We start from the raw sequence: 15803 nt of genomic DNA, 5'->3' as shown, positions 1-15803 counted from the left end.
TGTATAGTGAATGCCATGTGAGCTTTTCAAGAGGTAAAACCAGGTACCTACCATCAACGCAAGAAGGCCGGTTTCTTGTTGTTCCAGCCACTTTTCCAGGTAGACAGGAACACTTTACTGTTTGTGACCGCTCCTCAATGCGATTCTTGTTACAACATCGGTGTGCTGCTATCACTTCACACGTCCCTCCTTCTGGCAAGAGAGAAAGAACAGGGACACTGATTAGAAATAACTCAGTGACTATTCGAGCCCCTGGGAGTGCATGTAGCAGGGTTGAGGAAAGTAATTGAAATTATAGAAACAGTTTCCATGGAATACAATTACAACAGGACTCTCTTCTACTACGTGTAATCACAGAGAGGACAGTGCTGTACTTCCAAACCAGCAAAGAATACCAATGGATAGCCCTCAAGATGTGGCAATTCTGGCCTGTAGGTATTGACAGGCAATAAAGCAATGAATGCCTGGAACTAACACACCCAATAAAGATGCTGCCTGATTTAAATGCATATTTTGGGAGCCATCTTTTGTGTTACCATCACATTTAAGATTCTCTGAGCTCTATTGACAAGTGACACTCCAGTGATACAGAAGCTACAGTGCCAGAAAAACTGCCCAGAAATCAGCTCTTCCTTCCATTGCCTGCCTACTCTCAAGGGGGGCTAAATAGAAAATCTATTCAGGACATATTTCCCAAATCTAGACTTCATCCGCCAATGAAAGAAAGAATTGCTGGAGAAAATGGGTAGGTGCTTTAAACAATGTCTCAAATTGCAGTCCTGGTCATATAGCTTGACTTAATTGTAACAGCTCATCCATGCATTCATCAGAATTTACTGGCAAACTAATGTATGTCACTCTCCACTAGGATCTTAGCAGGTGAACTGCCGGCTCTGCATAAAGGCTGATAAGCATCCAAGTGGGTCTTTCCCCAGAAATCAGCTAAATCAGCTAAGTCAGATCTCTAGGGACACGCAAAAGATACACCAAGTGACCAGAAACGAGGAATCAACTTTCTCAACATCAAATTTGGAGTTCAGAATAGACCCAGACCATTTAGGATTCTTGGCATTTAGGATGCAGTTGGCAAAAATTCACCAAGCATTTGTTAAGCAACCTCTATATTCAAATTACTGTGTGATAAACTATATGGATGAGAATACATCTCCTGTACATAGAGGATACATATGGACACTTAGAAAACATTGTGAAAAAGAAAAGGAGGGAGAAAGGAAGGAGAGAAGACTTAAGACACAGCTTCATCCTTTCATCCTGTCCTCTGAGAACTGTGTAATGCAGAGATCCTCAGTGCAGTGGTGGTGGGGCGTGATGTTGCTCCCTCCCCCATAATAATAGCTGGCCAGTTTGTTGATATTTCTGATTGTCATCACTGGTTGGAGCATACAGCTACTTGCATCTTTCAGGTAGGAAGCAGGGTATGTTAAACATCCCACAATGCCCAGGATGGCCTCCCATAGAAAGAATGATCTGGCTCAAAAGATCGATATTGTGAAGGTGTTGAGAAACCCTGGCCTAACATGAAAGAAACGCAGGAGTCTCTGATTTTGAGTAGACTAATTATGTTTCTCTCCATAGGAGGGAAGAGTTCAGGCTTTCATATCAGCCTCTTTTAGTTTGAATCTTAGCTGTGTCATTTACTGAATGCCTTAGTTTCCTCATCTGTAAAATGGGAATAATAATAACATCTGTATCACAGGGTTGTGTGAGTATAAACAGAGAGAACACATGTAAAGGGGTTAGTGCCGAGCCTGACATATGGTAAAGAGTCTGTATATATTTCCTATAATAAGAATACCAGAATGACTGGATATTATTTATATCTTTGTAGGTGCCAACAAAGGTATAAATTTATATCTTTGGTGCCAACAAAGATATAAATAACAAATTTTCTGTCTTAGAGGGATTGAAAATATGGTTTCTTCTGGAATACTCACTCCTACCTCCCATCCCTCCAACCTCCTCACTCCAACACAAATGATTTTGCCAGTTAACTCTCCTTAGAGCTCAACTCAAAGATCAGTTCCTTAGGGAATGCCCCTCACTTCCAGCTTTGTTCATTCTATTAGCACCCTACACATTTCCTGTGTTTAGTTGTTCATGTCTGTGCCCCAGCCAAACTGTAAGCTTGACTGAGGTCAAGGTTGTCACTTGTTTCCTCACAGCAATGAATGGGAATTTTTGGAACAAAGGACTGGTGTGGTACAGGTATTTCTCTAGGGCAACCACCTTGGTAAGCTATATGCAGGAGGAGTTGGAGAAGTACAAGGTAGCGAAGGAGAAGAAATAAATGGCTCGTGCAAAACACTGACTAGAAGAAAGAAGGCTGCAACTTGCTCATGGAAGAGTGCCTTACTATCTCCCCATGCACGACACTGGGATTCAAGTTAATGGAATAGGGCTAATCATATATTACACTCTTTAACTCAGACACCTGCAATCATGTCACTTTAGCTTATAATTGTCAGCTACAAATACCCTCTGTCAAGTCAGTAATAGCTAGTTCAACACTTTACAAAAATGCCACTAATTTTAAAGTCACCTCTTGGCTCTAATACAAGAGTGGAGCAATATTTATGATTGAAAATGGCACAAGGCACATGAAAGCTCTCAGGATGTATTTTGAATCTCATTTGATTTACAGTCAAGTCAACGGACACAATGACAGACATGCCAGATCGCCTGAGTTACTGCACTGAGTTAAATAATACTGACAACAAGGTGGGCACTGAAGGTCCAAAGCCTGTCTCTCATGGCACTGTTGTCAAACAGCCAAAGGAATGGTTCTCTGCTACTCTTGGAGCTCACTGCCATTTCTGGAGCTCTGATTTGGGTGCTGGATGCTGTATTAATTATACACATTCCAGCAACTTTACAAGGTATTGTCCCCACTTTACACATGAGAAGCTGAGGCTCAGAGGGGTTAAATAACTTGCCCAGAATCACATAAGTGTGACCCCAGTCTACTAGATCCCAAAACTCATGCTTTTTGCATCTTTTCACAAGTGGTTGTGCCTTATGGTTGAAAAACTTCCAAGAAAATGTTTGACACTTGGCTTAGAAAAGTTATCAAGGTTAAATATCCGAGCCACCCCTCCTCCCCTAGTTGTGACTCTGACCTCATTTGTTTTGTTTGTTTGTTTGTTTGTTTTGAGATGGCGTTTCGCTCCTGTTGCCCAGGCTGGAGTGCAATGGCGCAATCTCAGTTCACTGCAACCTCTGCCTCCCGGGTTCAAGTGATTCTCTTGCCTCAGCCTCCCAAGTAGCTGGGATTACAGGCATGCATCACCATGCCCAGCTAATTTTTTTGTATTTTTAGTAGAGACAGGGTTTCTCCATGTTGGTCAGGATGGTCTCGAACTCCCGACCTCAGGTGATCCACCCGTCTCGGCCTCGAGAGTGCTGGGATTACTGGTGTGAGCCACCGCACCCAGCCGATTTGTTATGACTCTCTCTCTCCTTGACTTTCCTCCATGGACACTGGTCACTTTGATGGTTACCGCATGAGCACCCCAGGCATGTACCCCATGTGGGTCACTGTATCACCTGAGACACGCTCCCAACAGATCTCTGGCTCACCCACTCCCCACTCCATCATTGCTCAAATGTCACTTAATCAGAGGCATACTTAACCTGCCTACTTAAAATAAATCATACTCCCCTTAGCAAGCACTCATGAGCTCCCTTGCTTTATGTCCCCTCACCCCCCTGCCCCCAACACCTGTAACTTTCAAACACAGTATATAATTTTCTGATGACATTATTGTCTGTGTGTCCCATTGGAAATCAAACTCTTCCAGAACATGGATTCTTATTGTTTTATGTATTCAGCAATGTCTCACATATTATTATCAAGGTTTAAAATGTGCTTTTAACATATATTTCATTTAATTTTCAAAGTAGTTGAAAGATGGAGATAGAACTATTGTTATTTCCATTTTCTAGAGATGATACAGACTTACAGCCAGCAATATAGCCATGCAACCGATGGTAATAATAATAATATTAAAGAAATTAATCATTTATTGAGTTTTTCCTATGTGCCCAATACCATAATAAACACATCACAAATCTTTATTTTACAGGAGAAGCAAATGAGACCAAGAGTGACTTAGAAACTTGCCCATGTTTCAACCTACAGAATGGGAGAAAAATTTTACAATCTACCCATCTGACAAAGCTAATATCCAGAATCTACAAAGAACTTAAACAAATTTACAAGAAAAAATCAAACAACCCCATCAAAAAGTAGGCAAAGGATATGAACAGACACTTCTCAAAAGAAGACATTTATGTAGCCAACAGACACATGAAAAAATGCTTATCATCACTGGCCATCAGAGAAATGCAAATCAAAAACACAATGAGATACCATCACACACCAGTTAGAATGGCGATCATTAAAAAGTCAGGAAACAACAGGTGCTGGAGAGGATGTGGAGAAATAGGAACACTTTTACACTGTTGGTGGGACTATAAACTAGATCAACCACTGTGGAAGTCAGTGTGGCGATTCCTCAGGGATCTAGAACTAGAAATACCATTTGACCCAGCCATCCCCTTACTGGGTATATACTCAAAGGACTATAAATCCTGCTGCTATAAAGACACATGCACACGTATGTTTATTGCGGCACTATTCACAATAACAAAGACTTGGAACCAACCCAAATGTCCATCAATGATAGACTGGATTAAGAAAATGTGGCACATATACACCATGGAATACTATGCAGCCATAAAAAAGGATGAGTTCATGTCCTTTGTAGGGACATGGATGAAGCTGGAAACCATCATTCTGAGCAAACTATCACAAGGACATAAAACCAAACACAGCATGTTCTCACTCATAGGTGAGAATTGAACAATGAGAACACTTGGACACAGGGTGGGGAACATCACACACCGGGGCCTGTTGTGGAGTGGGGGTTGTGGGGAGGGATAGCATTAGGAAATATACCTAATGTAAATGACGAGCTAACAGGTGCAGCACACCAACATGGCACATGTATACATATGTAACAAACCTGCACGTTGTGCCCATGTACCCTAGAACTTAAAGTATAATAATAATAATAAAAGAATAAATATCCAAATTTAAAATGCAAAAGAAAAAAAAAAAGAAACTTGCCCATGTTTTACCTAGCAAGGAGCCAACAGCATTGAGACCAGAACCCAGACCCTCACCCCATATACAATGCTCTTTCCCCTGTCCCACCCTGATGTACATGCTGTCATTTCTTTGAAAAAAGAAGAGCATGGTAACCGAGAAATGACAAATGCTCCATTTTCATCAAAGACTTGTATATAAAGTCAATGACCCCAGGCCATATCTTCCTTAGGCTCACAGATGGTGGATTTACACACAGGAGGCCAGGAAGGTGTTGCTCTAAATAACAGGCTCTTTGATTTTGACAAGTTGAACTATGGCCTCGATCACACATGCTGCTCAGGTACACTGGTGCAGAGCCCAGAAATAGGTCTTGGTGGACACAGTGGAACCCCACAGGACCCCAACAGTTGGAAGCTCTGATTGTCCCATCATACCCAAATCTCATTCCCAAAGTTTACATTGTAACAGACCTAGCAGACAGTCAAATGGAGCAATTTACTCTTTCAGTCTATCCTGCCCATGGAAGCCTGGGCTTGTATTGAAAAAGTAAAATTTTTAGATCTTTGGCAGGAAAAGTCACACTTACATAACTTTGCTCTAAAGACACATTTTGTGGGACTTTATGGATTATCCAAGGGGGCTCAGTTACCTCTACTCTAAGAAAGGAGATATTCTATTTTTAAAATTTGGTATAACGATCTATTCTTCACAGAGATTCTTCTGCTAAGGAAAAAGTGAAATCAATCATACTTAAGTGATTATCAGCTATCTAAAGGTAGTATTAAATGACAAATATTTGATACATTATTAACTAAAGGCTAGGCTTTATTAAGATTCTTTTAGCTTTTACATAATATACTTTCCTGTTTCAGGGTCCCATCAAAAATATCACATTACATTTAGATGGGTATATGATTGAACAAAGTGAAAAATGAATAACAAATCTGCCATGGATTTTTGCATGATCAAATAATATGGAACCTAACCGAGAAGGGTGTATGCCTTTGGTATAGCAGAGTATATATACAAAGTATAGTATGCTTGTAAAATACACATCTTCCCCCATTCCTATGTGTTTTTTACTTTTTGGCTACATCAAGAGCCCACCTTTACTTGGGCCCACCCATGATACAGTGAGAAGGTTATCAAATTCTATAAGGACATAAAATGACATAAAATTCCTATTATAACACAGAGATAAAATTTTTCAAGACTCCCTCAGACAAAAAGGTTTTACTTATCTATTGTCCCCATCAGCTGGCTTCTTGGAAAAAGAGAAAGGAAACCAAAATGTTCCCCCAGAGTCTCTCCCAATGAAAGGGAAGAGTTAAGTTTGTCATACCCTTTCTGGAAATTAGGAAATGTCCATTTTAATCCAATGTATTTGCATTTTAAGGTTTACCCTGTGAACTATCCTTTCAAACTTAACTGCCAAGGTTATTTCAGAATGATAATATTTGTCATGCAAATATCTTTCAGACTTTTCCTTGGTGTCAATGCCTATCCATTTCTAAATTTCATCTCAATCCAAGTCAAAATGATTTCAAGATGATCTATGGTTTCTCAAAGCTAGGTCATCTAAGTGCTTCCTTAGAAAATGCAGCTTCCTTTTTTTTTTTTTTTTTTTGCTTATGGAAAATGGTCTCTTTTTTGGATTTCACCCAGGATCTGTAGATCTAAAAAACAAGACAGATGAAGTAACCTATTATCTAATGGCAGAGGATATAGAATAAAGAACAGGCTAGTATGGAGGTTGTTTGTACTACTCAGATTTTCCAGATTATTGTTTCTGTTATCAGTTAATCTGCAGAAAACATATATCTAAAATATCTATAAAATTAGCCCAAAACCCTAAATCTAGCATTATAAGGGATCCCATTGTTCTTTCCAACTAGGAGGTAAATGCCGTAATTATCTGGCTAATGCACACCGATCTGGAAAAGTTAGATGTGTTAAATGTACTCTGCTTCCCAGTTCTCTTTCTGCCACAAATCTTCAAAACAGTGGACTTTCTTCTCATTCCTTTTGCCCATGTTGACCCTGGTGTTAAGGGGAAGGGCCCCTGCAAAAAAAAAAACTCCATGGGGCGTCTCTCTAGTTTCCCACCTGCTCTTTTCTCTTGGGTTTGTTAAAGCCCTGAATACATTATCAAACCTATTTTTAACAGGAAAAGAAAGTTTCTAATATCCAAAAAAGAGAAAAAGATAGCATTTCAAGATTATTTCCGGCAGCAGCGACTCTGAGCCGGAGAAGTTAAAAAAATGCCAAGTCCAATATGCTCCTAGCAATGGATGCCTCCTTCCCAGCTCAATGCATCACTGTCTTGACCTGTACAAGTGAGGAAACAAGGAAGATAAATTGCGAAGGATAATGTTTCTTTTAAAAGGGTCCCCACTGGTGACAATTATGTGTCATGATGGAAAGGGAAGAAGAGGTTAGGAATGACTGGCAGGCAGATGATTAAAAGCTTGACAACTGGCATTGTAAGTCAGGGTTTGCCCCCAGATCTGATATTTAATAGAAATAGCTCATACCAACCAACTGGATCACTCTGGGCTACAAACTGGGTCAAATTTTTTGAATGGACACCTATGGTAACTTGCTAATGTCCGGTCCTTTTCATCTGCCAGGGAATTGGACATTCAGTAGTATCTTTTGCTGTTGGTGATTGTATTAGTCTGTTTTCGCACTGCTATAAAGATACTACCTGAGACTGCGTAATTTATAAATCAAAGAGGTTTAACTGACTCACAGTTCTGCATGACTTGGGAGGCCTCAGGAAACTTATAATCATAGTAGAGTGTGAAGAGAAAGCAAGTACTTCTTAAAAATGTGGCAGGAGAGAGAGTGCAGGGGAAACGACCACTTTTAAAATCATCAGATTTTATGAGAACTCCCCCACCATCATGAGAACAGCATGGGGGAAACCACCCTCATGATCCAATCACCTTCAACCAGGTCCCTCTCTTGACATGTGGGGATTACAATTCGAGATGTGATTTGGGTGGGGACATAGTGCCAAACCATATCTATCAGTGGTTTCATGTCCAAGAACAAGCATAGACAAACAACTTTAAATTATCACAACAGCAGACTTTCCGGGAAAGAAGAAAATATGCTAAGGGGGGAGTGTAAATTGGAATAGAGAGAATTGCTTCAAAAATAAAAAGACAGGGAATATAAGCCTAAGCCCTGTACATGTACATGTGTGTGGGTATTGCTGTGGTGGCCTTCCTGAACCATACTGTGAGTTATATTCTACTGTGTATGAGCCTACATCTCCTACATAATTCTTGTACAATAATATTTATAGTGTGCATGATTTTGATATTTAAAAAATAATGTCTTGCTTTTCCTATAAGGAGGAAGGACAACAATTTTTTTCTGTTTTACCACTATTCCAGTATTAAGCTTGAAATCTGGCACTTGTTTGGTATGTAAATAGTTGTTGAATGAAACTTTTCCTCAAAGACTCACTTTTGACCCCCATTATATGTTCTCTTAGCAAGCTGAACTTTTCTTTTTCAGCCTGACTCCCAACTGGAATTATGGGCTTGTTGTCTAGCCTGTTTGTCTGGGCACTCCACGCTGGCAGGGGGACCACATCTTGTTTAATTCTTTATCTCTTGTGCCTGGAATAATAGTGGGCAGTCACACATTTACTAAATGATTAAATGACTGAATAATGAAAGGAAGGAAGGAAGGGAAGAAAGAGAGGGAGGGAAGAATATGTGGAATGTAAAGGGAAAGAAAAGGAAAATAGGAAGGAAATGGTAGAAGAAGAAAGACAGAATATATAAATTAATCCTTTTTCGGGAACCTTTTCTGAATATCCATTATGTGGATATGTTCACAAAGATGAATTTGAATGATAAGTGTAGCTTTTGCAAAGATGAGAACTTCCAATATACCTTCTAGAGAAATCAACTTGGGATTTTGGTTTGGGATAGAGTCAAAACTTACAAAGGTAAAGCTTTTTACTCTAAGTGAAATAGCTTTAAAATGAAATAGCAATTAAAAGTAGCTATGAGGAAACTCCAGTTCTCATTAATAGGCCAGGATATATGCTTATAGCCAAAGGCAACTTTTGGAGAAAATGAATAAACCATATTTAAAGAAAGTTAAGATGGACATGATTATTAGAATTCTTGCATTTCCACTTTATTACAAACGGTTCCTTTCTTTAAAAGCTGTAATATGTAAGAAAAATCACAAATTTTTTTCAGAGTCACTTTTACAGGACTTTTTGATCAGGGTTGTATAAGTAGCTTTTTTGGAATTCATCATAGTGGATGTCAGAAATGCATATTTAAGACTGTGTTAAAAATGCTTTATTGACCCAATGGACTGGAAAGAAGCTCTGAGTGTCTTTGTCTGTAAATCATTGACAAGAGAGACACTAATGGATCTTTAAGCATGTTTTGGTTGAGGAGGGCAAAATAGCTGCTTGATTTGTTTATGCTTGAGATTAAACAAATTCCCATCCTTTCTCTCCCAGGGTCCTTGGGTATGTAAAGGAAAAACGTAGGAAAAAGGAAGAAATTCTGGGCAGGACAACCATGTTTGAGGCAGGGTAACATAATGGATAGGATCACAGATTCCACAGCCAGGCTGCCGAGACTCAAGTCCTGGGTCTGCTGCTTCCTATTATTTTCCATTCTATATTTCAAGATTCTCATCTGTAGAATGTGGATGACAGCATCAACTTTACAGGGTTGTTTTAAGAACTACATTATTGCCTAGCTGGGTCAACGGTCTTGGTTTAAGAATAAGGTTGAGGGATATCCAAAGGGGATTTAGGTCAAGAATATTGCATCCTATAGTGAACAGTAGACATATCATAGCTATTTTTCTAAGCCTTATTTCATTTCAATTCTTGTCCTAATCACAGTAGAATACAACTTATTTATTTTAGTTGTTAGCTCAGGGAAGCTGAAGGGCATTCATGCTGTGATTCAGTGTTCAGAGACTAACACTGACATCCAGGGTGAATGCCCTGGATTCTAATAATTCTTATACTTAACAGGTATAAGAATTAAATAAATACAGGCAAAGTGATTATAATAATACCTGGTTCAGAGTAGGCATGAAAATTTACTCTGATATTCCTAATACTATTGAAATTATCATCTTTGACCAGGTCAGAATTATTGGTGGGAAAAATATAACTCTTATTTTTTTCCCTTTTTTCACCAGTATGGACTACTCCTCACTCTTACCTTTCTACTCTCATTCCAGGCTAATCACGGAGAAACTGCATTTAGGCATCATTATCTCCCTGAAATAAAATTGCTAAAAGTAAGGCAATACCATAATCAACTCAACACCCACCCACTAGATTTCTTCAATTTTTAAAAGAAGAAAATGGCTTATACGTTGGATATGTTGAAACTCTACTGCAGAAATAACTTTTAGCAACTGGTCTACCCCCATGGAAATACATTTCACCCAAAGGTGCACCAATGAGGTTTCAAGAACACACTTGATTCCTTACTGCTCTTTACATATTGTGGAACTTTTACTCTTTCCCAACAAGGATGCATCAGAGAGCATGAGGAAAGGGAACTCATGTAATGGATTGGACATCAGACAGCCTTTGGGCTACTCTTAGATCTGCCTTCAAATTTTTGTTAAAATAAGGCTGAGGATATATCTCCACTTTTCTATTCTCTGTCCTCAAATTTGCTTGCTTGATGTAGACTTTCCTTCAATACATTCCAAATTAATGCAATCTCAGAAATGAAACAACTGAAGGGGAAGTTTCTTCCTCAAAGTGGGGCATTCACCCTGGATGTCAATATTAGTCTCTGGAAACTGAATCACAGCTTCCCTGAGCCAACATCTAAAATGAATAAGTTGTATTCTACTATGATTAGCACAAGAATTGAAATGAAATAAGGCTTAGAAAAATAGCTATGTTTACGTTCATTCTAGGGTGCAATATTCTTGACTTAAAACCCCTTTGGATCTCCCTTGACCCTATTCTTAAACCAAGACCATTGAACCAGCTAGGCAATAGTTGATTAGGCTTTCCTTCACCAGTGCTATCCTTTAGGGCTGAGAATGACATGGAAACAATTTCCAGAACAGACATAGGCCATGCTATTTTACATGAATAACTCCTCTGGCTATACTAATTTTTCTAAAATTATATAAAACACTGACATAAAAGATTGAATATACTAATATCTAATATAATTTTGAATAATTAACATTACTTTGGTTACTAGCTGGATGAATTTGGAGCAAGTTGTAACCTCTAAGCCCTCGTCCCTGTAAGCAAAATGCCTAAATTTAACGGATACTGTAAGCATTAGAGATTGTATATGAAAAGTAATTAATAAATCGAGCAGCACATAGTAGGTATACTATAAATAAGGGCTGCCATTCTCCTTGTTATTAATATAAAAATTGAAACCCAATTTCAAAGGCAACACTGGAGGAGGATGAAAGGGTAGAATTCTGAAATGCTGGAAAATGGAGTCATTTGCCTTTTAGGTTCCAGGTTGCAAAGACCCCAAATTTCTGAGCTCTTCCTGCAATGGCGGGGGGCCTAATGTGTTCTTTCCATTGCATACTCACTTTGTCTAGTCTTTTTTTTTTTTTTTTTTTTTTTGAGATAGGGTCTCACTCCATTGCCTAGGTTGGAGGGCAGTGGCATGATCACAGCTCACTACAGCCTTGGCCTCCCAGGCTCAACTGATCCTCCCACCTCAGCCTCCCATGTAGCTGGAACTGCAAGAACATGCCACTATGCTTGGCTAATGTTTTGATTTGTATTTTTGTAGAGATGGGCGTCTCCCTTTGTACTCCCTATTTATTACTCCTAGGTTACAAACCATGCTGGTCTCGATCTCCTAGGTTCAAGCAATCCTCCCATTCTCAAGTGATCCTCCCACCTCAGCCTCCCAAAGTGCTGGAATTACAGCTTCGAGCCACTGTGCCTGGCCTGACTTGTCTACTCCTACCTCTTTATTCATTTTTGTTCTATGTTTCTTTATAACATTTAATGATATACAAGCAGGAATACATACTGAGAAAGAAGCCCAACAATAATCATTAACTTCTTTTTATTCTCTTAAAATGAGATTCTTCCATTATTGTTCACAGATAAGTGTAATGGATGTTAAAACGAACATGGGTGGTGATTACAAACAAACTCCTTTATGAAGATATAAAGGTACAGTAAACAAAAAAAAAAAGCAGACACTGCAATATGATGACTCTGAATCCATCACTTCTAAACCATAACTATTTTATGATATTTCTTTTCTCCAGCTAAATGAAAAAAATGCCATTGGAATTTTTTTCCAATGGAAAAAATGGAACAACATTTTTGAGTTGGCTTAAAAGTGAAGATGAAAACATGAAGACAAAATCTGAGATACTCAAGGAAGAAGTGGCTGTAAAATACTGTCCACTTTAGGGCCAGATGCCCGTCAGTTGGTCCTCTTGCTGAGCCATAAACTGATCTCAAACTGCAAACCCACCCATCCTTTTTTTTTTTCTTTTTGAAGCAGAGTCTCGCACTGTCACCTGGGCTGGAGTGCAGTGGCACAATCTCAGCTCACTGCAACCTCTGCCTCCTGGGTTCAAGCGACCATCCTTCCTCAGCCTCCCAAGTAGCTGGGATTACAGGCACCTGCCACCACGCCTGGCTAATTTTTCTGTTTTTAGTAGAGACAGGATTTCACTATGTTGGCCAGGCTGTCTTGAACTCCTGACCTCATGATCTGCCCACTTCGGCCTCCCAAAGTGCTGAGATTATAGGCATGAGCCACCACACCCAGCCCTTTCTCTTTTTTTGGTCCTATAGGAGAAATGCCCACAATGCCATAGATGTTAAATTTTACTTTCATCTATGGACCAATTACTAACCACCTCCTAAATAAATTGTTAAATGTTTTAGAAATCTGTTATACGGACACTAAAATTAGTGTTTTGCTTATGTCTAGCATATTCCATAATTGAGGATTTTGTGAAGAAGTTGTCTCTACAGCATCAATGAATGGCATTCTTTTAAATCTCAGCAGGTCTGTGATTGGTAGGATGGTTGAGAGCACAGTGTTTGAGATTGAATTTTGGGGTCATTGACTGGGTTTCAACTGCTTCCACCGTTTATTAGCTGGATTTATCTCAGGAAAATCATACAAGCTTTCTTTTCTTAGTCTCCTCATCTGTAAAATGGGGAAAATAGTACTATAATACTTTCATCATGAGGTTGTTGTGAGGATGAATGAGTAAACACAGGGAAAGCACTTGGAAGAGTGTGGGAGTACAGGAGCAATGTGTTTGCTCTGATGCTGTTGCTATTATTACTGTTCGCTGGAGCAGCCATTACGGATGCCAATGACTGTCTCCTCTTCCTGGGCTTATGGTAGTTACTGATACCCTTGTGGGAGGAGGAGGCATTGACTGTTTTTAGTCAACTGGGTATTAACAGACTTGACATATCACTACCAAGCCAAGCTTTTAATTGCCTGTGCAAGACCTTCCAGGGCTCTCTTCCTGCTGGTGTGGCAGCCAGTGGTATTTCAGATCAAGGATCAACAAACTTTTTCCATAAACATCCAGATAATAAACATTTTCAGCTTTGTGGGCCATGTGGTCTCTGGAGCAACTACCAAACTTCGCTGTTATATCACAAATGCAGCCTCAAATGATACATAAACAAGTTAGTGTAGCTGTATGTCAATAATATTTATGGAAATTGAAACTTGAATTTGTGTGATTTTTATGTGTCACAATTTCCAGCCATTTCAAAGGTGAAGATCATTTTTAGCTTGTGGATCATAAAAATCAGACAGTGCACCAGATTTGGCCTACAGGCCAGTTTGCCAACCCCTGTTTTAGACGGTGCCTGCTCCAGAAGTTCTAGTCCCTGAGTAACTCCTGCAAACACAGCCACACTGATAAATCACAAGGGGCTTGTTGTATGATCAAGCAATAAACTTTTGCTGTTTGAAGCCCATGAGATTTGGAGGTTGTTGCTGAAGCTTAACAAAGCCCACTATACAGTCTACTACACAGTCATGCCTCACTTAATGACAAGGTAACTTCTAATAAATATGTCATTAAGTGATTTCATCATTGTGCTAATTCATAGAGGACACTTACACAAACCTAGATGGTATAGCCTACTACACACCTAGGCTAGATAGTATAGCCTATTACTTCTAGGATACAAACCAGTACAGCATGCTATTGTACTGCATACTGTAGGCAGCTATAACATAATAAGTACTTGTGTATCTAAATCTATCTAGACATAGAAAAGGTACAGTAAAAATATGGTATTATACCATGTTATCTTATAGGTCTGTCGTTAACTGAAACATTGTTATGGGACAGATGACTGTATTATTCTTTAAGATGATGACAGCAAAAGAGATGCCTTCCACCCTTAACAGTATTTAAGTAGCTTCTGCAAATATGTTTACAAATAACTATTGGGTGGAGCCATTTCCAAGGCCTTCACTCAGTGAAATACAGTCTTTCAAATCCATGTCTTCCGTGCAGAACTAGAATGAGGTACTTCTGCTTAGCTTTTGCCTGTGCATGCATACCTCATCCAAGCCAAGAGTCTGGCCCTTGTCATCTGGATATTTTATTGGTTTAGCTGAGAGGTAATAACAAAAGTATATATTTATTTATATTTTGAGGGCTGTGCCTCACATCTACAGCCAGAGAGATCAGAAAACACACATTTAGGAGAAAAGAAGGCAAACAGTAATTCTGATTTGTGTTGCACATTGTAGATGTCATTAACTATGACTCAGGTAGAAAAATTTATTACTCCTCCTTTTGACAGTGATGACAATTTAATAGTATTTGACTCTACCGAGTTACATACAGCATCCGCAGACATTGAAAGAGACTGTTTATCAAGATGATAAATAAGTTTTTCTTTTCCTCTCTGGCTGCACGGATGTGACCAGAAGTCTAAGACCATCTGAATTAACTTAGTCTGGCCACCAGGCAGAGGCTAAGCTATCTGGGACCACCTGTGCTTGAAATGAGCTTCCCTTAATAGACCCTCTCCAGGCATGTCAGCACTAACAGAGACAAGTTTGCATGAATGAATGAGCACCGGTGCATTCAAGGTGAGCTTCGGGGTGGAGGGAAGGGAATTAGTTATACTGGAAATCCTGCTCTCTGGAAATCTCATGCTCACTAATTTCAAACTGCAGAGCTAGTTTTGTCTTCTGGGTTACGTAGCTATGGCAAAGCAGGCTGGCTAAATTCTTGACATGCCAAGAATGTAGAATGAGTTTTTATGGGGAAATTATAATAAGAAACACTTAAAATAAGTGTTTGTTCTTAGTATTATTGCTATTGCTAGCTGTAGCAGTTATTAATGTTATTAGTTATTTCTACTCTGTAGCAGACACCTGTTCTTTCTGCCTGCCCAGCAAACAGTCCTACTTTTACTGAAGACTGCTTTTTCTTTCTTCTAGGGAAGCCAGTGGCCTCTCTTCCCCATTTTCAGTTCATGGAGTTTGGGAGGTGCTGATTTCACCCCCTGCTCCAAGAGAGGGCACAAGACTGAAGACTGGTAATGAAGATAATGACATCTCTAGTGACCAAGTGGTTGTTAACAAGGGCTGGTACCTGGTCCAAGCTACACACAAAGAGATCCAAATGCAGAACATTTATTCTTGGGGAAGTAGTA

At 39.4% G+C, this 15803-nt stretch overlaps 1 protein-coding gene across 3 annotated transcripts in view; it reads right to left on the bottom strand.

Moving 5' to 3' along the window:
- Window positions 1-15803, bottom strand: part of TAFA1 (TAFA chemokine like family member 1) — a 545722-nt gene that overhangs the window by 126153 nt on the left and 403766 nt on the right. For 2 of the 3 annotated variants that reach the window (XM_034956856.3, XM_003811589.4), the window contains exon 3: window positions 52-192. In XM_034956856.3, the coding sequence (XP_034812747.1) occupies window positions 52-192 (141 nt within the window). The remainder of the gene's footprint in view (window positions 1-51; window positions 193-15803) is intronic. The other variant, XM_008963969.4, reaches the window with a different exon arrangement.

This window comes from Pan paniscus, chromosome 2, assembly GCF_029289425.2.
Source record: "Pan paniscus chromosome 2, NHGRI_mPanPan1-v2.0_pri, whole genome shotgun sequence".
NCBI classification, from domain to species: Eukaryota; Metazoa; Chordata; class Mammalia; order Primates; family Hominidae; genus Pan; species Pan paniscus.
Note: the sequence above shows the minus strand (reverse complement) of the source record. Positions and strands in the feature narration are given on the sequence as shown.